Below are 21,198 nucleotides of genomic sequence, written 5' to 3'. Positions count from 1 at the left end.
GTCAGCGCCAGTCGTGGAGTTTTTCCCCGGCTTCCCAGCAGCTCGGACCTTGAGCCGCGAAACATAAGACATCCATTTCCTATTCGCTCAAACGCAGAATGTCCTTTTTTAGACTCGGTAGATTTTTATCTGTACAGCGGGTGTTTACGATAGCCCACGCAATCATCGCAAAAATGGTATTCGCGATCTGACTGGCGAGACGAACGGTGACCATGGTAAAAGGAGTCATATCTATCTATTATACATAGGCGACGACCGCTCTGACTGCGCTACAAGCGCGGTCAAGCGGGGCTTTTATGACCCGGAGAAGCCCCGGCTAATGTTCCCGCTCAGGAAACCTGAGGGGTTCATCAATGCTGACCGAAGATCGAATTCGCGCTTCGAGTATCGAATCGGGGCGAGAGAAAAGCTCAGGACTATCCGAGGACCCACTCAAGAGAATACGCTGTGTGCTCAGATCTATGGGGAGCTGCTCGAGTTTAAACAGAGGAATTATTGTGCCTAATCTCGATGTAATTCACAAGAGTCTACTCTCCGGAATCGCCGAAGATTCTCCCCACCTCGTCTTTGGCTCATACTGTATTTTGTATGTACGCAAGATCAATGTTTGCAGGAGAACGGAAACAAAGATCCAAATCCTGAAAGATCCTCACGCTTTCCCCTACGAATCCCGATCGATGTCAGTCGACTCTTCTCCTCGTCTGGAATCATCTGTTGTACTCACTGGATATACCGTATGGGGTTTGCTTGAATATATCTGCATCCCAAGGCGATTCGACTCGGGATTTTCCCGATTCGAGTCCCGTGCGTTCGACTCGCCCGATCCGGCGACGGGTTATGCGTATGCATGGGTACGCTTGGTTTTTGTTTCGATTGGTGGAGCTCCGTCGAGGACCGGATACTTCAAGGCACTGTACCTCATCACATCTCACATCCTTCCGCACACGCACACAGCGTCATCCGCGAACCCTACGTTTCCAACTCCGTCGGCGACAACGCAACCCCCGCATTGCAACTGGGTCCGCTCGCTAACGCGACCTGCGGGCGAGCTAATAATAATAATAACGTAATAAAATCTACAGAGCCCTCCTTCCTTGAGCACACATACGACGCAGCAGCGTGAATTCCATGCAAATATTCATCGGATCCCACGATCTACCCGCTCAGAGTTCCTAGCCCTCCATGCGTGCTCTCCAAGAGCTACGCTCGGCCGAAGCTGGATCCCAGGGAGCCTTCCCCTCCCTGGCTCCGAGACGACCGACTTCAGAACTCCGTAGCGATGACTCCTCCAACTCGTTGACCGTCCTCACTACAATCGTTTGTTTGCATTGGTGTCTTGACGCACTGCTCGAATAGCCAGGAGTTATGTTTGTTGGATCAGACGGTCTAAAACTACAAATGACAGGGCGCAGCAGACGGGCATCGGAGGGAACAGAAGGTCTACGCACCTTCAGACAGTTACGGATCATTGGCGGGAGTGGGGGGAAAAACTCGATCGCGCCTACGCGAGAGAGAGTCCATCAGTGTCAGAGGATTGACCGACGACCGTAAGCGTCTCAAAAGTGAACTTTTCGTCCGAATCGACGCTTTAATGCTTGGCGGAATAGTGACTAGCCAACTTCGCGGCCCGGCTTCAACTCGTCGGGTGTTCCTCCTCGAGACTTATCCCGCTCGTTCTCTCCGCTCGCTTGTCCGGATTACGAGAGCGACTCGGATTCGGAATGATGATTCAGCTGCGTCAAATGAGCGAACTTAAAGGAGTTCGGCATGACGAAAGGACATTGAACTCGCTTATTTACTCTGATGATCGGTGATAGGCACCTCGGAGTCAGGATAAAAATATCGGAGGAGGGAGCGAGTCACACTGGAAGCTCACTTCCTCCCGAGTCGCCCGGCCGCCTTTTCATCGAGGAGCCAGCTCGATGCTCGGTAAACAGTTCGAATCGTGCCGTTTGTCGAGCTTCGTTGGTTGGACTCTCCCCGAATTCTGCTGCGCGAAGCCTTCGCAGACTCCGGCGGACCGGACCCGATGTTTACTCCGTCCATCTTCCATTAGGAGAAAAGTTTGTCCATACACAGCAGCGCTCCTTCCTCCCGCCGACCGCCCGGCTTCCCGGCCAGCCGCTTTTCCGTGCAAAGCTCAGCCAGCGGATGATTAGCGCCGCTCCGAAAATTTTTGGGATGACTGCTTTGTGATGTCTCTCTGAAACATTCTTGGCCTGCGTTCAAGTCGGGTGCGAGTATTCCCCGCTTCTGATACGAGTCACCACCATTGTCCACGTTGTTTCCGCGTTGCAGAATGCTTTGAATCAGGGCTTTTTGTTTAAGGTTCCGGTCGTGCAATGCATATCACAGTCTACTCTAGGTTCTCTTCACACATACAATAAACACACACGCGTAAATACAATCCTCCGCAGAACTTGACAGATGCACTCCACTTGGTGGCTCAACGAACCGCCCACGTTGTCAAGCACTTGGACGTTGTTGAACGAAGCTGTAGCCTCGAGGCGACGGATGCGGTGGCGACGACGGTGAAGGCATTATTTGTAGAGACGTAGAACGTGGTGTATAGGAGGGGAGGTTCGCTCTCCTTGTTGTCCCCGTACCTCCCCTCCTAATCTAAGCAAGTCGTAGATCCGCGAAAATCCTCATTCGCAGGACTATGCCCTCGGAAAAAGCAGTTCCCTCTGCTTACAGATCTCTGACCCCATCTGGCAACAAACCAGTGCCCCATCGGTGTTGGCAATGCGTTGCTCCCGCGGAGTCTTCGTCCGAAATTCCTCCCCCCCCCTAGCCCTGCGGAACTCCCACGGTACGCCTCCGGCGCTCTCGCAGAACCCCGCAGAACTTCCGCGACGTTCCTCGTCTCTTCGCGGACGGGCGTCTCGTCATCTCTGTTCCTGAAGTCCGACCATTACAGAGGTGTGGGCCGGTTGAGCTGATTCGCTGGCGAACAGGCTCGCATGCAGCGTGGCTGGGACCAGAACACTCTCTGGCTTCAATAAGTGTACATATGTATGTGTAAGGATCATGCGAGGAGCCTGCTGCCGTCAGCGGAGAATCAGAACAACGTTCCAGAGAAGAGCGACATCGATGGCCATAGCGTCGGGAGCGGAGAAAAATTACGTCTCATCGAAGACTGATCCGGAAGAGGAACGCGTTGCAGCCGTAAGCTGCTTAGACGACGTTTTGGGCCGCCATGCAGCTACCGATAGAGTGTTTCTGTCCACAGGGGCAGGACACTCGAATGTTGCCAAACAGGGTCAGTCGAATCTATTCATTCTTGTCGACTTCGGCTTTCTCCTCGGTCAATTCGTTCAGGGTATTGACGTACATGTACCGTGAGAACCGGCAGTAAAGCCGGCGGAACCAGGCGTATTTTGAACTATGTTGGGACATCGCCAACTGCAATCAAAATAGAGACCATTTAGTTTGTGCGGCGGAAGAATTGACGTCCGACATCGCGCCTCATCGGAGCGCCTCGCCCGAGTGGCGGGGCGCTCTGATGAGGGCAGGCAAGCGGGCGATCGGGCGCGTTTTTGCGGCGAGGTCGATGCTTCGACCCTTCGTAGTGGCCTCTCGAGCTCCCTCGGTAAGAGAGCCCCTTCCTCGCGGATCACGGGTCTCGCTCTGACTCTCTGTGTCTCCATTGAGGCTGATAGTGGGAGAATTTCGCAGGTGAGAATTTGCGTGACAACTTAGGAGAAACAAGTGGAGGACTGCATTTTGTTTGCTCACGTATGTTTGCGACGGGAGTCAACAAGCCTTTTCAAGAGCACTTGAATAAGATTCGTTCAGAGCACTTCGGAGCAGGCACTCCATTTGAGGGGGGAAGAGGGAGCGAAAAGCCGATCGCATTCCCGAAAGCCCAAACACGAAGTTCAATAGGAACTCAACGGCAAGTACGCCTAGCAGCAGACAGGAGGAAGATAGCGATGAACGCAACCCAATGGAAGAAGTTCTTAGCCGATTCGACGCTAAAACGCAATCAAATGATATTTCCTGACGACGTGACGGCGCCAGTGGTGTACCATTCGCCTTTCCGCCATTTTTTCGCTCCGGAATCTCGGGTAGACGGTTCCTTCTCTCCCCTTTCAACCCCCTCCCCCCGCGTTCCCCATCGAGAGAGGAGCGACGCGCAGCCGAGCTGCCCAGGAAGAAGAGAAATGAAAGAAATATAAATGCCCTGGACGTCGGTGGAGACAAAAGCTCAAAAATGGTGCTTTTGATGCGCGGGAGCATGCGCCGGGAACCCTCGGCAGCTCGAGTGAGCCAACTAACTGCCTTTTTCCTCCTGTCTGATGCCTGTCTCCGACTTCCGCTCCCCATCGTCTCACATCGAAAGGGAGGGCTGTGCAAGCATTTTCAGTGTTCGGTCTGTCGGCCCATCTCCCTTCTTTCCACTGATAAGAGCAAGGCTACGAAACGACGGGGACGGCGACTCGGGCGACAACTCAGAGAAGAACGAGAAGACAGGACGGTGGAGGGGACCGAGACGAGTTGCAGGACAACAAGGTAGAGAACATTTCCCGGAGCGAGCGAGTGGACGAACGCTCTCACTGAACTGCGACCGAACTCAGGCAAGGGAAACTTAAAGGCGGTGAGGCTGTCGGAGAATCGGAGTCAAGTCCGTGGAGCTGTCCAAGGATCGGAGTCAGAGACGGCGAAGGCATCGTTTCACAAATCGAGGGAGGACAACACCCGACAAAAATAAGCAGCGCCGTAGCTGTTGTGCACGGGAAGCCCATGAAAAAACGAGTAAGATAGATGGAAGAGAACATTGACGGGAAAACAAGGAAAAGGAGGAAAATGAAGGGAGCGATGGAGCAACAAAGCGAAGCTCGGAATGATAACCATGAACGATAACCGGCACGGGAGATTGAAGCTGGAAAAATGGAAGACTCCTCCGGAGGAAGGATGATACGACCTCGAATGTGAATCACGGACCCCGGAATGGAGGTGATGAATCGGAAGTCGGCTCACTCGCCCAAGGAAAAAAATCGAAACGAAACCGCTTCCAACTCGAAGCGAGGAATTTTTCCGCCTTCTCCCGGGGACTCTGTGCACGGACAACGATAGGAAACTGCTGCCGCCTGCGCGGCCGCTACTAGTGGTCGTGGTCGGGGGCAAAAAGGAGCCTGGCTCCTCATCGGGCCCGGAGATGGAGGGTGGGTGTTGGGGGTTGAGAAAAAAAGGAATTTCGTGGAACGGAATGATTTAACCAAACAGAGAGAAAAGAGGCCCAGCGAACAGGCGGTCGGGGAGTCAGAGATTCTCCGCGGGAGAAGACCCTCGGCGTGGCTGGAGCTGCTCCTTCTGGAGTCGTTCGCCTGACACGACGACTCCGGCGTCGACTCGGTGATAGTCGGACCGTCTTCGTCGGAGCAGATTGCACTGGGCTCATTTTGGAAATGTGTTCACCCGTGATAATCGTTCCTAGTTCGCGCCTAGTGTGAGGAGCCGCGACTTCTCGCGGGCATCGAGGGGAATAGTTCGAAAACCCCGAGCGGCTCGGCCGCATCTCCGATTCACTTCCTCCTCCCGCTCGCTGACTCGTGGGTCAACTCTGTCTGAGTGAGTTACACGACGCGATGCCACAATCGCTCTGGGACACTTCCATTCCGCTAGACCATCTCTGCTGCGACTTTCCTGAATTCCTGAATACGGAGAGTCGAGGAACGATACTCACATCGAGTTTCCGCCGTTGATCTGGCGTCAGAAGATAAACGTAGCACGATGGCCAGAGGTAGCTGCACGCCCCATCTAGCAATCCACTGTACTTCCGTAAAGTATTCACCGACTCGAGCATGAACACTCGGAAGTCCACCTGCGACGGGGGAGGGGGGACGGAGAATAGGAACCAGATGTTAGAAAGACACTCCGCTCGCAACTGACTGAGTCTGATAACGATGGAGCCGCCGATGAGGAACGTCCAGAGACGGCGAGTGAGCTCCCCTCGGTACCTAAACTTCCTCGAAGCCTACCTTGAGACCCGTCTCAGCGGGGTCTTCGAAGAGATAGAGCAGAGCATCGAATATTGACACATTATTCGAGTGGCCACTCACTCCGTAATGGTCGAATGATACCACCTGAGCCAGACGGAGCAGCGGAGAAGAGAAGGATTGTTAGACCTGGCCGTGCCGAGCTCAAATAGCCTTACTCAGCGATTCGTTTGGTACCTATGCAGAACGACCACTCACTGAGGGTGGTGGCCATTCAGCCAGCCGCCCATCCAGTCGGCCTGCTTAGCTAGCAGATCGTACTGCAGCACATTCTTGCTCTGGACTATTCCCGGCCTCGCAAGAGTACAGAAGAGTCGATATACGTTGCAGTCGGTCGGGCTCGAGGAGCATCAGGCCGATACTTGGTTTGGCAAATGGGCATGGAACCCGATTAGTCGCATGGGTCGAAGGTTTTGCTGCACGTTCTTACAAGCGATCGAGGATATCGGCATGGGCGACGAGAATGGCAGTTCGGAGGGGGAAGGACGCTTACGAAGCCGAGTTGCGAGAAAAGCTCCTCGTCCTAATGCGTCTGCTCGCTCGCTCATTGATCGCTTCGAGAATCCGCTAGTCGTAATATCGGCGCCGCTTTTTCTTCCCATTTGGCTCTGCGTCACGATGAGCGACCTTGCGCAGGACTCGCCATTATCGAGAAATCCATCGGTTCTGTGTTCCCTTTCATTTCGCTTCATATTGTTCATTTCGCACATCGCTCCCTGACCCGCGGAGTTATTCCTCTGCCGTGTCTTCGGTGAGCTCGAAGAATTCCTCTGCTTGTCCCCATTGTGTAGTGCAGCTCCTCCGCTGCCGCCAGTTTTTCCTTCACGTCGGTCGGCCCTGGCTCCTCCGGCCTCTTATTTCCTTGTGGGTCCCATGTCCCCTACGCATCTCCCTCTGATTCACTCGTTTTTGCTCTGACTGAGTGAGTGGCAGGCAATAGAAGGGCAGGAGAGCCATTGGACAGAGTTTGGAGAGTGGCCGAGTCGGTTGGCTCATCTCTTGCCCGCGCACCTTCCCGAGCCAGTCGGCTGACTTTTCGTGCTCTGTACTAACCGTGTCACAATTCAGGCTGGTGACATATTTGAAGATGAGGTTGGCTACGAGTCGGTCATTCCAGCGTTTCTTCGGGTGCTCGGGAAGCAGTCCGTGTTGAATTACGGTTATGTTGCCTGGAGGAATTCCTAACGCGCGACACGCATTAACCAGCTCGGCTTTCCGTCGAGAACCCTCCCGGTGACAGTCTCCTGCGGAATGAATTACTTGCATAACAATGCCTTTCGCTTCCGGTGTTCGTTCGGTGGCATCGCAGCCCAACAACTAATCAGCGCTTTTTCGTATTTCGAGACCCACAGAAATTAGTTGTCTATAAGTGACGTAGGAGCGCCATAAAGTTCCACGGTCAAGCAACGGGAATTACTCGCTCGGTGTGGCATGCTTCAGGGTACGACCCGGGCCTACAATCAGCGACGGTAGCATCCAGGTCCTCTAGACACGATCCTATTCAAGGATCAACTGTCCGTTCAAGCGTAAAGAGCCGAGATGCCACATTTTCCATCATAGTCAAGCTCGAATTCCTTTCTCCCAAGACTGCCCGGGTCGACCCTTACAATGATCAGGATCGCCTTTCGGATAGATATAATAAATTGAAATCTCTGTCTGTCAGTCGACGCTGGCACCGAGTCCGCTGCCGCACAAACGAATCTCTTCGGCGGCGGGAAGCTCGGCATCGTTTGTCTTCCACTGAATCGACAGTCCATTCGTCTGGATCCGTCCGCCGGTACGCTCGATCTGTCGGCTTGAATAATTGATTGAATATATTCATAATAAACTGGAGGAAAAGAGCGATCCACTTACCGGTTGAGAGACATAACAGATACACTTCGGTTCCTCTTTCAATTTCATTTATTATCAAGGGCCCGAAGAACATTGACTCGTCATCGGGATGAGCTGTGACTATTAGCAGTCGCTCGACTCCACTCAGCTGTTTCGCCGTACGCCGTTTGCGCGAACACACGATTACTGGGGGAAAAGAGAACGACATGACTGTGCCAGTATGAAAAAAAAATTACGACGGGACCGATCGCGTCGCGCCCGATCACGCTTCAAATGGGTGCTACCTATATGATTTTTCTCTGTCCCGCGTACGTGTGCTCTAAACCCAGTCGGATTCCGTCGGACTCGTCTCCGTACGTCGACGTGTTTGCGAGCTCACGCCGCGGAACAATCACTCGAAAAGGACTTCGCGGAGTAACATTGGATAAAAAAAAAGAAGATTTGGGAGCGGGGTGCGTATCGGTGCCGAGGAACTACGGGAAGCGATACTGAACGGAGGTGGTCCCGCTCCCAGTGATAGCGACTAGAAGGCTCAGTGTATTGGAAGGGAAAATGTCGCGGTCCTCGCTCACTGCGCACACGTACCCGGTGATATGGAGAGCAGCAATGCGGAAGAAACTACCACTTATGGAACAGGCTCCGATGCAGACCGCTAAATCAAAGGGCACCGGGGAGCTCGCTCGCCAGTAAGACGGAGGAAGCGTTTGTTGAGAGCCAATAGCAACAGCGGCCGGCCGCTATGATAAAGCTGACAAGGCTCCCACAGAGGAGGATCCGAGGGGGAAATTCCCGCTCTTCGCCGAAAGCAATATTGAAGGGCACGTAGCCAGTTGTTGCAACCTAATCCCTCGAACGCCGACTGACGTTTGTCTGCCAGCGCGGATGCGTATTCCATCTCGCTTGATCTCCCTCCTGCGGCCGCCCCCGTTGCTGATCGCGGGGCTGGCGTAGCCAGCCGAGGATGTTTTCGCTTCAATATCCTCTGTCCTAGCAAATTGGTGCCGATTCCTTACGCGAAGCCCATCGACCGAGATATGCATTCAGGTGGTTAGACTCCGGGACTCCGAGCCGTCCAAACGCACACAGGATTCCTTGTGGCCGAGCCCGCGGACTCCTACATTCTATTGAATGCATGGACCCCCAAAGAAGGGGGTCTGCGACACATCTGCCACTGATTCGTACCCATGTGGATCAGCTTGGTTCGCCCCAGTAGGATGCGTTCTAACCACTGGCCCTCTCCGCGGTACGTACCGGTCCATGCCGAGGTGATTGTCCACATTTTTTCCCCGCAGGCAACTAGGAGTCCAGGTTTTGCTTTATATGTATGAGGTCCGGTTACTGATTCGGCAGGGCAGGGTTGACTCCTGCCGAGCAAGCCGAGGAGCGACCATTGATGGACTTGAGTTATGAACGACGACGGATCTCTCGGAGGTAGATGCCTCCGTTTCGTCGGAAAGTCATTTCGGTCGCTCCCGGAGGATAAATGAGACCAGACCAATAGGAATTCAGATTGAAAGTTTTTGCATCAACTCAACGATAAGCAAAAAAATCACTCTGCCACCTCCGAACCATCTAGTTCAATCCCCTTTGGTCGTGTTCGGGCATGAATGAATAGGGAGGAGAAATGAAGACGTCTTGAAGGGAATATGGTATACGCAGCGTTCATGGAATATTTTGCCTCATTGGGACAGCGTTCATTCAGCCACAACTTCACGGGACAACCGACGAGGGGTCTCATGAGTGAGTGGCCGCTTGTCTGGCTCCCATACGATCATCGTGGAGGCCTAGATTTCCATGCGAGTCTTAGCTGGAAGCCTCACTCGCAGCGATGATCGTAGCAGCATGAGTCAAGAGGGAGCCAGGGCGATTTCCCTCGTCCAATCGAGGGCCAATTTTCAGGCTTGTGATTCGATACTTGAGTGGAGGACGTCTTGTGGTTTTATACTCTTCCGTTTCCTTTGGTTCCTTTGCTGTGGGAAATGCTCACATACGGCCAGGACCTTATGGCTACTCGGCTCGAGCGGAGCCGAGACCCGAGAGCTCGGTTGCCAGCGCAAGCGCCCTACGGTCTTATAGAGTCTCTCTGTCCGCCGAGGGGGACATTCCTCGAGCGTACTCAGAGCAAAACTAATTTAGAGCTGAGTTCTCGAACTCAATTGGAGTCTGGTTTCGCTTTTGCTACAGATTCTTCGGGGAGTTCTTATGCTGCCCATCTCTACGAGTGCTGTCCGTTCACAAATAATTGGAAAGGCTCCGATCGATCCGGAGCTGAGAAGACCGTCGATAAAGGCACACGTACAAGACAAGTGGGAGTGGGCGACATTAGCGTCGACGACCCCATGTTTGCGATTTCAAGACCTGAAATCGCGGGCCGTATCGACAGCTCGGCATCAATGCCGGAGGAGTTTAGCTCCGAGAGGTAGATGCAAGGTAGACCTAGCGAGATTAGGCTGTGCGACCGACCGACCGGGTGACGGGCAGACACCAAGCAAACCGAACGCTCCATAAGGAGCAGCCGTCTTTGTCTACGGTTGGTCAAGCTTGCTCCGATGAAGAGGCTCACCCCACGGCAACGACTCTCGACAATACGGATGATCCTCCGCAAATTCCGCGCTCGATCTGGCTGAGTGAGGGGAAAGCCCCGATTCTGATGTTTCAAGGAATATATATCCGACCGAGCATTCCCTCTCCTTCTCTGTTCTCAAGGCCGTCGGCGTCGAGGTGTTCGCGGTGACCGAAAAGTAGACGCAGGGCGCAGTGCGCGGAGACCGTACTGATGACGCGGCGACGGCAGTAAGGGCGGAACATAACGGCTTCTCCGCAGCTCGCTCGCTGTCCGCTGCTCTGCGAGCAGCCACAAATTCGAGGCGAACAGAGAATTCGCTTCCCATCCCGTTCGGTTGCTTTCTGCAGTTCTCGTGGTTAGTCTGACGGTAGGTCTGCAACTTCCCCACGTTCCTTCGTGGTTGACTGTATCACGCGCGAGCGCTTTTCCGCATCACACAAGGGCGAATCACGGTCTGCGCGGCAACAACTCGGTTTACGACGCGACTCTCACCTCTGCGTTAAAGGTTAGGAGGGTGGATCTCTTCGTCGGCCGGGAACGGTTTGGTATCTGATGTCCGACTGGTAGGGTTCAGGTCACCTCACAATGTCATACTTTGTCAGTTTTCACCCAACCTAGCCTCTCACTAGTCGGGCATCTGAGAGTCGGGCATCTGAGATGGTACCCCGGGAACAGAGCGAACAATCATGGATTCGGGGTCGGATCGCAAGAGGTATCGCGAGCGGGAGGGAGATCAGCGAAGATTAAGCCTCGATCATCGAAATCTGGGATACCAAGGTAGGCGGCACGAACTGCGCCGACTACCGATTGCGTACGAGTACGCGTCATTTCTTCTAGGAGGGGACGCTTCCGGATCACGGAATGAACGCGAGCTCCGACGCAGGGCCCCTTCTTCGGCAGCTCCAGCGATCAATGACGTCCCGCGGTAAATAATAATTATTCATTTCGAGGAATCCCGCTCTCCGTGCGGACTTTAATCGCCGAGGAGCGATCGGGCGGTGCAAATATTGACTGACTGGGACGCTCCGAGAAAGAAACAGTGGAAGTATTTCAGACGGAATCGAGGACGGAGACGAGGAATAAGATCTCAAGTCCCGAACGATTCGGAAACGCGGTGCCTTCGGTCGTCCCTCTTCCGCCCGATTTCGACTCCGTCAGTCAGACTCGAGAGGAGAAACAAAAGCGTTCGCCGAGTGAACGATCGGTTGCGTTTAATTGCTCCCCACGGCCGCAAACAAAGCTCTTGCTCGGTTCGTCCGTATGTCCGGGCCTCCGTCTCCCGCTCTCTCTCTCTTTCTCGCAGGAGTCTTTCTAGAGGGAAATTTCGCTCTCGTTGGTTCATCGGCTGCTCGCTGGCCTGTTTCGTGAGTAGGCCGCCGCTTGTTTGTTTGTTCATTCGTTCGTTCGTTCCCTTCTTCCTTCCGTCGTTCGCCGCTCGAGTGGCTCCTCGATTCGGCTTCGACTGAGCATTGAAGACGAACATAATAAAAAGAGGGACCGATCGAAAAGAACGGAACAGGCGGTGTAGAGATAAGGATAGGTGGCTAGATAACGAGAGGCGTGTCCACTGTTCCTCACAGTGCACTTTTGTCTCGAGTTCACCTGCGACGAACGAATCGTCGAAGGGGAAACCAACAGACGAGCTGGCGGAACATCGAAAGGAGCGAGCAACGAGCTCACGTTTGCTCGGATCGTCTTATTCCCTAATTCTTCATAATCTTGTGTCTAAAATCTCAATCAGACAAAAACAGTCAGGAATTCTCGGTACGGATGGGCGTCAAGTTTCAGTACTCCGGGCGCCTCCCGACATGCTGTACCCGGAGGACTTTGGAGGGAAATATGCGGGAGGAGCGGTTTAGAGGTTAGTCATCTTTGACGGAACTTCCTTCATTCATACCTCGGGCTCTTTCAACGCGGAACTACAATTTGGTCCGCGGCAGGAATCTCTCACGATCACGTAGTCTCATCCGACTTATTCCTCTTCAGGGCCTCCTTGACTGAATGACCCTTCTTGCGCGGAAAGTCGCGTAGCTGCTCCGGAGATCGCTGTCACGAATGAATTTGAGGCAGCAGTATCATATAGGTACTTCTTCCACGGATCGAGGGCGTAGTTCGTCAAATTGCCCGTGCCACTCGGGGTGATCGCTCATCTGCGACTGAAACCGCCAACCGATCGATATGGTGCTGATTGCCCTCCCGGCCAGGCCACATGCGGAGAGGCAGCCCTGAGGGGTGGATTAAGCCAATAAATGACTTCTCGAACAGTCGAATGTCCCCGCGGTTGTCGAGGGTGGCCTCAGACTCAGCGAAGCCGGAGAGGACCCCAGAGAGCTCCCCTGGCCTCATCCTTCAACCTTGTAGATCCATTGACTGCTCCCCAACCGTTTTCTGTCCTCCCACGGTTCAAGTCTGTGCTTCTCCCCAGGGACCCATTTCTATTTTCTTCTTTCCTTCCCTATCCCCATCCGCTGCATTTTATAGACCCGTCCACGGGTGGTTTTGGTCACGCTTGATAACGTGTTGTGTCTTGGGGTCGTTTCTCTTCATGACTCGATCTTGTTTTCACTACCTCACCGCGTACTTTGCTCTCGCTCATTGGAACCTCACTATTCCTGATACCCTCACGCCCTGGAGCTGATCTCACAATCAGGAGCCAAGTTCAGCAAATGCTCCTGATATCCCTTTCCCTTGAAGCAGACACATCGCCAGATTGCATCAAACGGGAGCAGCTGAATGGCTCGATTACGATGTGCGGCGAATTCCACGCCTCGCGTAATTACGACGACGGCAAGCATATCTTCCTCTCCTCTCGAATAATGACGGCAATGACAGCTGATAATCAGCGCCATGAATCCGACCACGTCTCCGTGGTACGATCCTGTTTTGCGAGGTCAGCGAGGTCGATGTCGTGTTGCGATTGCCGATCAAATTCGACTCCGGAGCGATTTTCCCGCAGAGTATTTCCACTCGGGATCCCCAGAATGGACGATCGGCCCGACAGCCAACCTATCTGTCTCTCATTCGCTCATCTGATCGTTCCGCCTCGCTCCGAGCTCCATGTATACGTCGCGTCGCTCCCGTACCCGAATGGAAATGATAGGCTGGTCGACCGTTCGGCCGCAACACGAAAGAGCAATCGCCAAACATTCGCCATATCCCCATCGCGCCAAAATCGTATATGTGTGTTTTTCCTCCCCTCTTTGGACTCCACATATGCCTATAGGACAAAGGAGCGAGCGTGCCAGCCAGCGAGACTCGACCGTTAGTTGGGAAGTCGACCAGGCGAGCTAAACGAGAATTCGTTCCAACTTTTCCTCGCGATAATAATATTAATCGTTTGGATATCCGGCCGATCGGGGTTCATTCCGTGGAGGGAATCGACTATTGACTCTAGAGAGGCCGACTCACTTCATTGCGGCGTCGTCGGTGACGCGCGGGAAATGCGAGCGCCGCGCCGTCGCTCGCAGGCTTGTTCGGTCGCGAAATGCAAAGGAATGCACGGGCCCGTTTCGCACGACGCGTTCCGCTGCGGCCTCGCCCCCCCGTCGAATACGACCGGATCTCAGCGAGGAATTCGCATTTGGCCGGACTTGAACAGCTGATAGATGCGATAGTTTTTCCTCTCTCGGAGCACTCCGGGGCAAAGCGATGCCGCCATGGCAGCGCTCGCCGAGAGTGACAGCTGTGGCAAGTTTGTTCTAGTTGCACTTGTCTCGTTGTCGCTCGAAGCGTGCATTTGCACTTTCTGCGTGAGTTTACGTGTCCCGTCGGATAGGAGACGTGAGTTCTCTCCCTGTTCCGAATTCTTCCTTTCGTTGCGCAATCGCAGTGCACGTCGTTCTAGGAATCAAGCGATGGCAGCCGAGCAAGACCGAGAGGTACCACCGGGGCGAATCGTTGTCATGTGAAGATGAAGGAGTTTCTTTTGACGGCGGAAATGGAGCGTCGGCAGAGATGCCGGTCCGTCAGCTGCGGTTTGGTATGGCTGGATTTTCTTGCAGGGCCGGCGGGGGCTCGCGAGTCGCTCTGCGGACTGAGTCTTGACTGTCCATGTGGAAAAAAGTCTCGCCGCCAAACGCGGCATGCGATGAATGCAAAGATCTCTCGTGAAGACCGCGCGATTCGTCGAGTTCGCCCCATTCCACAATTCAGTCGCATTGAATTGTTTGTGTCGCTCCGAGCTCTCCTCGAGGCTCATTTTTCTCGAGGGGGAGGGAGCTCAGCTGGCTGGGCTCTCTGCGTGAGCCCGCATCCACGGACCAGGCCCCGAGATAGCGGATGCCCGTCGGCGAGTTAGTTCCGAATATCATTGGGCACCGGCTCCCGTTGACGCCTGACGTCTTGATCCGAGCGAAACAAATTTCGGCACGGAATCGAGCGTAGTCATAATAGGCTCGTCTCCCGAGTATGACGGTTTCCACTCCATTTCCCCCTCAACTCGAGAACCTGCTCCCTCTGGGATCAATTCAGGGACGAATCGAGTCGACGAGGCCAAGTAAGGATTTTCTTAGCTCAGTTCGACAGTTCATCCGGAACGCTTCGAGGTCAGCACAAACAGTCACGCCCAGAAAGCGGTGGCTCCGAGCTTCATCAATTTCGATGGTCGACGGCGACTGTGAATCGAGGCCGCGAAAGGAAGAGAAAACACGGAGAAGAAAATTAGAAACCTTCCTCACAAAAAGCGCTCGCCCCCTAAGCGCTGGCAGGAGCTTCGGCAAAAGCCTGAATATCGCTCGCAGGAAACTCTGAATGAAGAGGAAAATCCATAACAATGGGCCCCAGAAGAGCAAGGCAAGCGGGATGGAGAGTGCTTTGCATTATAACTGGGCGTCGAAGCGAAAGTCAATTGGCAGAGCTCGCGTTGACCGATCTGCGAACAGATACAGCGAAAAAGTTCAAGGGAGAAAATCCCAAGCAAGCAAAACGGAATCTCCTCCGGCTTCACCAGGTACGACGGCACAATCAAGAAATATTAGGGGGACCATCAGCGGAGAAGATTGTCGGCATAAATTACTTAGGACGAAGAACATGGCACGGTACGGGGGATCTGACGTTGGAGGAAGCCTCGGTGCATTGTCTCGCCGCTGTGGTCATCCTGGACTCAGTGGACCAACCGGGCGGGCGTGGTCGTCTCGTGTCAGAGAGGAGAGAATTTATTAGGGGGCGAGCGGCACAAAAACGAGGAGACCTTCAGAGACCGGCGAGAGATTTCTTCCTCCTCCACGAAGAAACGAGTATGCGTTGAGGTCCGCTGAGGGTCAGAAGAGCTCCTCATGGATGATAGCTCCCTCCGCCGACCCTTCTGGAATCGTACGCCGCCTTTTCCTCTACCGGTACAGGCGGACGGAACCACCGCAAGCCACTCGACGATTGATTGCGCATGAGAAGCGCAGCGGGTAACGACTGCACTTCAGCGGCCGTAGTGGTCGGTTTTTCGGTCTTCTTTTGAATTCGTCGCCGCACCCCGACGGTTGGTTTACGTTAGGGAGCCTCTATCGCGAAAGAACTTAGAAACTGACTCGCACAGGCAGGCGGGCGGAACTCGATTGCGAGCCCGTCAATCAAGGAGCCTCGGTGTCACAGGCAAAATAGGAAGCAGCTCCGTCAGCGTGTCAGAGCTAACGCTTGCCGCGACACAGGATTATTTTGCTCTGGGGCCAACGCGCGTTTCGAGGGACCCAGTTGACCGAAATGATCACGCGACTCCTCCAGGTCCTAACTCCAGCATTATTACGACCGAAAAATTTTCAGGAGGTGCATGGCCCCCTCAAAACCCTTCCCTCGCGTGTGCGCGGCTTTGAACGTAGCGTTCAGGATGATGACGCTCCCATCAAGACCAGGTTATAACTCGTCGAGAGTTAGTTTGCGTCCGGGACCTCGGAGATGCGTCGCCACCAGAAGTGGTGCTTGCGTCCTGGGTCACTCGGTAGTTTGGCCGAAAAGCTTTCATCAGCCAACCGGAGTTGACTGGCCGACTGACTGACCGACGAACCGGCTTGGCCAAGCGAGCGGCCTGTCGTCTGTATGACGTTTGCTGAGCTGACGGCCAGAAGCACGCGGGCCGAAAAGGCTCAAAGCCCAACCTAATGGCGTATGGCACGTTTCTGTGCCCTAGGAAGACCAACACCAAACATAATCCGTTGCCGACAGGGCAGAGCCTCTGACTGGCTTTATTATTATTTTTATTATTATCATCATCTCCCGCTTCGTGGGAAACGTCGGCGTGATAATTCCCGGGGTGAGCGATACTGGGGACATCTTCCGTCGGGAGCGGGGGGATGGAAGCTTTCTGCGGCCCAAGAAAATGTGACTCTTTTCGCTCCCGAGGATCGGGCAGCGTACAACACCGATAGGAGGGATTACGTCTGGAACGAAACACTAACAACAGCGACGGGACCAATAGCGGCAGCGGCAACAATGGCACAAAGGCTACAGCTATATGGAGACGAACGGGAAGAGAACGAAAAACGAATCTGTTGTGCCTGCCTGCCGACCCACTCCTGCTCCCGGAATGAGATCTCCCATCGAACGAACCCCAACTTCTTAGCAATCAGCCAAGCCAGCAGGCCTTTTCGACCCATCCGAGCTTCTCCTCCGCGGGCGTACGCTTTGATCATCGCTATCATCACTTACTCGTCTTGCTCAACACTGACTCGAGACCGAGGCGACTCAGGAACGAGACCAGCAGTCGCGGCGACCGTCGTCTCCTTCTCAGCCACGGGCCGTGCTGCTGCCGGCGGTAATAGTGCTGGAACTATTAGGGGTAGAGGCGGCCGGCGCCGACGGCAGTCCACGCTGAGCACGAGAGTCTCTTAACGAATGATTATTACGCCGGTAATTGTTATACGGTAATGACGTCATGTTGCCGATCTATCGAAGCCATACCTCGATATCCAGGACTGGCTCAAACTAATCATTTAGGGAGCCAGGTGACGATCGCGGGGATCCTGTCTGGACGACGGTACGTTTCGTCTTGCAACCGCAACCACCTGGGAACTATTATTTGTCTGTGTGCTCAAGCTCGTTCGCGAGCTCTGAGCGAACGGCATCGGCTAAATTCAATTACAAGCAGACACCGCGAAGTGGCTTGTCTGGGGCCTCGGGGCAAGGTTTTCCTTTGACAGAGGTCGGGGAAAGCTTGCATAACTTGTGAACGAAAGGCTTCACTCGATAAAAGCCGTCACGCTCCTTAATTCCGTGCTAAGTCGTTATAGCCATGTCGTCGCCGAAGCACACGTGAGGCGGAGCCTATGTCGACTCCGAGTCGAATGAATGGATCGTCTTATGGCGAATCGGTCAGCTTTCCGGGGGTTAAAGATTTTTCGACCGTTACCGAATCAACGCCATTCCTCTCATATGAAACGCTTGAACACTGCAGAAGAGCGATAAGTGCGATGTCCAGAAGCTCGAGCTTTCCTTCTGAGCTGTTCGCATACGGAGGAAACATCGAAAACCAAGAAGCTTATAACTCGGAAAGTCGACGGCCGCATAATCTGTCCACCACAAGTAGCATCGGTCTTTTTTTTGCTGGACTCGCGATCGGATCCATGAACCTGTGTCCACTTTGGTGTCATCGAGAGATTCGACGCTCTTGACGTGCTCACAAAGTCGCCCCTATGATGGAGTCGCTGGGAGAGAGTAAACAGCGGGCGCGGGATGCGTGCGGAGCATCATTGACAAGCGGAGCGTCTCTCGAGGCGCGGAGAAGGGTCATGAATCCTCTGGCGAAATCAGTGTTGTCGATGAATATTGATGAAATACTCAATCCGATACGAACTTGCCACTGTCTCTCGACGAGCCCGCGGAGAGAGGCGGCATCAGCGATCGTGAGCAAGTTCTTCATGATTTACACTCCGGCGAAAACTTGCTACGAGCTCTTAATGGATTCATTACCCCGTTCATTAGTTGAACGTGTCGAGTTCCGAAAGCCCAGAGTGTACTTTGGAAAGCCATCACCACAGACGGGGCACCGATAAAGATGAAAGTCGGTAGCTGGATTGAATCAAACGATTTGCTTGCTGCCCGGAGTACCGAAATCCCCCGGCCGAACGTCATCGTGCGGATCCAGACGATGCGCCGGTGGCCTGAGATGACCGTCGAATAAACTGACTATGCGGGTGCAGCTCGAAGCGCACAGTCGCTCGAATAAATCCGAACCTCTGAATAAAAAACTTCGACCGTCAAGCGTCGGGGGAGAACCCGCACCGCCCATCACTCAAGGTCGTGGGACCGTAGCCGTTCTCCCGGGAGAGACGGATTCGCTCAGTTGGCCGGAAAGACCCCAAGAGTTGATATTTTCGACGGCAAAATGCAAGACGACTCTCCATGCTGGCAAGAACCCTCGTGAATTCGTGGCTTTTCTTTATAGAGCAGATAGAACAAGCCGACTAGCCGCGACGTGCGCTTGCCTCCCAACTGAGAAGAATTTCGTCTCTGCGAGGGGGAGACCTCCCTGTCTTCGTCGACTGGTGTGGGTCGCATCTTATCGAGACAAGAAGAGATCAGCGAGAGAAAAGACCGACTCCTCCCTCCGTAGACTTCTTTGCGACGACGACGACCACTACTACTACTACCGCCGCCCCAAGAGCGAGTTTCGCTGCGGGCAATGTTGTTTTACGAGATTGGAGCCGCGTTCCACCGGGTTTTTGAGTAGCTTTCAACTTTTCTCTCCTTCGCTCTCCTCTACACACATGGTTCTCAAGAGAGTGTCGCACACGAACAAAACTTTTCGCGGGTTCCCTCGACCGAGCTTTGCGACGGTTACTCAACTTCCACGTGTATTCCAAGCATGGGACGGCATTTCGATGAGACCCCTGCTTCGGCACACGAGCAAAATCCCGCTGTGTTGTTTATCGGAGGGGAACCGGGCGAAACACGACCGTGCGTTGAAGGAGGAGGGAACCAGCGAGTATCCAAATCACAGTTTGCAGAAGTATTCCCCGTTCCGCAAGCCGGAACTGCAGCGGAGTCACTCACCAGCTAACGTGAACACGAGTCCGAGAAGAATGCTGGCGATTGCCACGACCGCAAGCCATAATTCCAATGTTGGCTCCATGAGGAACATTGTCAACGGTCACATCCTATGTATGTCTGGCTTCGGAGGGCAGTTCCGAGCGGGATTTATACGATGTGGAGAGCAGCACCTCGGGAAAGGGTCCATGTGGCTGTCAGGCGGCGGGCAAGCATGCTTTCCTTCGAGAGAGACTCATCCCGCCAAATTCGAACTCTTCCTCCTACTCTCGGAAAAGGAAAAGCTCCTCCAACATCACCACCGCCGCCGCCACCGCGACCACCCGCGGCAGCAGCAGCAGCGAAGTTGGCAGTGAAGGCACCGCGGAACGGCGGAGAGCCTGATCGCATCGTCCATCCACCGGCATCGGCAGCAGCCGGACGACCAACATCGAATTCCTATGGAAAAAAGGAAAAAATCAAAATGAGCACCGTCCCGATCGTCCTAGTGCGATCTAACAGTTCTCGACCGACACCATCACTCCTTTACGAGGATCCCAAGTCGGGATCCCACGTCTCGATCGCGGATGACGAAGGGAGCGCCGCTATCCACGGATGACTGACCACCGTCGGCGGAATACCGTTGCGACCATCTATGGCGCAATAGCTTACCTCAATCAACCGAAAAACGATCGATGGGGTGTCCCTTTCCGTGTCATCGAGTATAGACCAGAGTCAATGTCAATCCTGTTCATCCACTCTCATATCGATCCAATTTCCCTATCGAGATTCGAGACGCAAGCGATGTTCCTCGACAATGTCGCCGAAGATATTCACCGCTTCGGGCGGACGGGGGGGGCTGGGAGGGGGAATGGCAACGATCATGCGACACCCGAGTCGTCTTCGAAGAAAGTCCTAATTGAGAGATATGACAGAACCTCCAGGACGCACCTCAGGAATAAGACAGGTCTTCCTGGAACCGCGTGATGGGAGCGATACTTGAGAGTTCCGGAGGATGGAAATGTTGATTTCACAAGCTTCCTGGTTTCTTTTCTGGCCTCGATCGACTGGATCGGAGGTTGCCCTGGGAGCTGAATCTCGCTCCGCGAGAAACGACGGTCGGATAAGGAGCTCCTGGCTCAGAAACATTAGGGTCTCCCAGATTCCAGCGAAAGCGACCCCCCCCCCCTCCGTAGATGCTCCATCGGATCGCAGAAAAGACAACGAATCTCTGAGCTTGGAGTTTGCTCCGGGCCTGCCGCGTTATCGCCGCGCGAGCATCCTCAGAGAGCAGAACGCTTCGGATGACCTGGTTGCAGCTTCCTCTGGTCCTTCGCGATTTTCCGAGCAATCCTGCCGGGGCGTTGTCTCACTTCGATGTCGAGGGCAAGTCAGGCCCATCCCTGAGCCTCCGGATTGGGGAAATCGAATTCCTTCGGCGAGGCCTCGTGGAAAATCTCACGAACAAGAGCAAGCGAGAGAAGCATTCTTGGACCGAGGTTTGGCCATGAGATATATGGCTCAAGGAGTGAACTGTCTGCCTGAATAAGTGGCTTCTTGTGCTGAGAGATCGGAATCGATCGGTCGGGGCACCGCTGACAGCGCTGGCTTTGAATCTGCGGTTGGCTATAGAATAGCCACTGATGGATATCAAGTGTTTATTCCCCCATATCCCACCAGGCTCGAAAAAAAGAGAGCTCCTGCATTCTCTAGCTGAGTTCAAGATATGCAGGAGAGGATGCGTCCGGAGGCCGCGGATTCCCCAGAGTCATGAGTATCCCACGGAGAGAGAGGCTCCGATACCGTTCATTCGCAATCTCATTTCCGCATCAATCAAAGAAAGTAAAA

The 21,198-nt window shown here is 54.0% G+C and overlaps 1 protein-coding gene across 1 annotated transcript; it reads right to left on the bottom strand.

Moving 5' to 3' along the window:
• Positions 1 to 3,273: 3,273 nt before the first annotated feature.
• On the bottom strand, positions 3,274 to 19,465 carry LOC100898278 (N-acetylglucosaminyl-phosphatidylinositol de-N-acetylase-like). The gene is made up of 6 exons (XM_003744916.2): positions 19,378 to 19,465; positions 7,857 to 8,021; positions 7,056 to 7,246; positions 5,985 to 6,089; positions 5,690 to 5,827; positions 3,274 to 3,405 (listed from the first exon to the last, which is right to left on the bottom strand). Exons 1-6 carry the CDS (start codon positions 19,463 to 19,465, stop codon positions 3,274 to 3,276), a joined length of 819 nt encoding a protein of 272 aa, XP_003744964.2.
• Between the last annotated feature and the right edge of the window lie 1,733 nt (positions 19,466 to 21,198).

This window comes from Galendromus occidentalis, unplaced genomic scaffold (assembly GCF_000255335.2).
Source record: "Galendromus occidentalis unplaced genomic scaffold, Mocc_1.1 scf7180000077475, whole genome shotgun sequence".
Lineage (NCBI taxonomy): Eukaryota > Metazoa > Arthropoda > Arachnida > Mesostigmata > Phytoseiidae > Galendromus > Galendromus occidentalis.
This window is presented reverse-complemented; position numbering and strand designations above follow the sequence as displayed.

Coding starts and splice junctions, on each gene's coding strand:
- LOC100898278 (XM_003744916.2), bottom strand. CDS start 19,465: ATGTTCCTCATGGAGCCAACATTGGAATTATGGCTTGCGGTCGTGGCA. Junction 5,828..5,984: donor CCGCTGAGACGGGTCTCAAG/GTAGGCTTCGAG, acceptor CCCCCGTCGCAG/GTGGACTTCCGAGTGTTCAT. Junction 3,406..5,689: donor ATCAACGGCGGAAACTCGAT/GTGAGTATCGTT, acceptor TTTTGATTGCAG/TTGGCGATGTCCCAACATAG.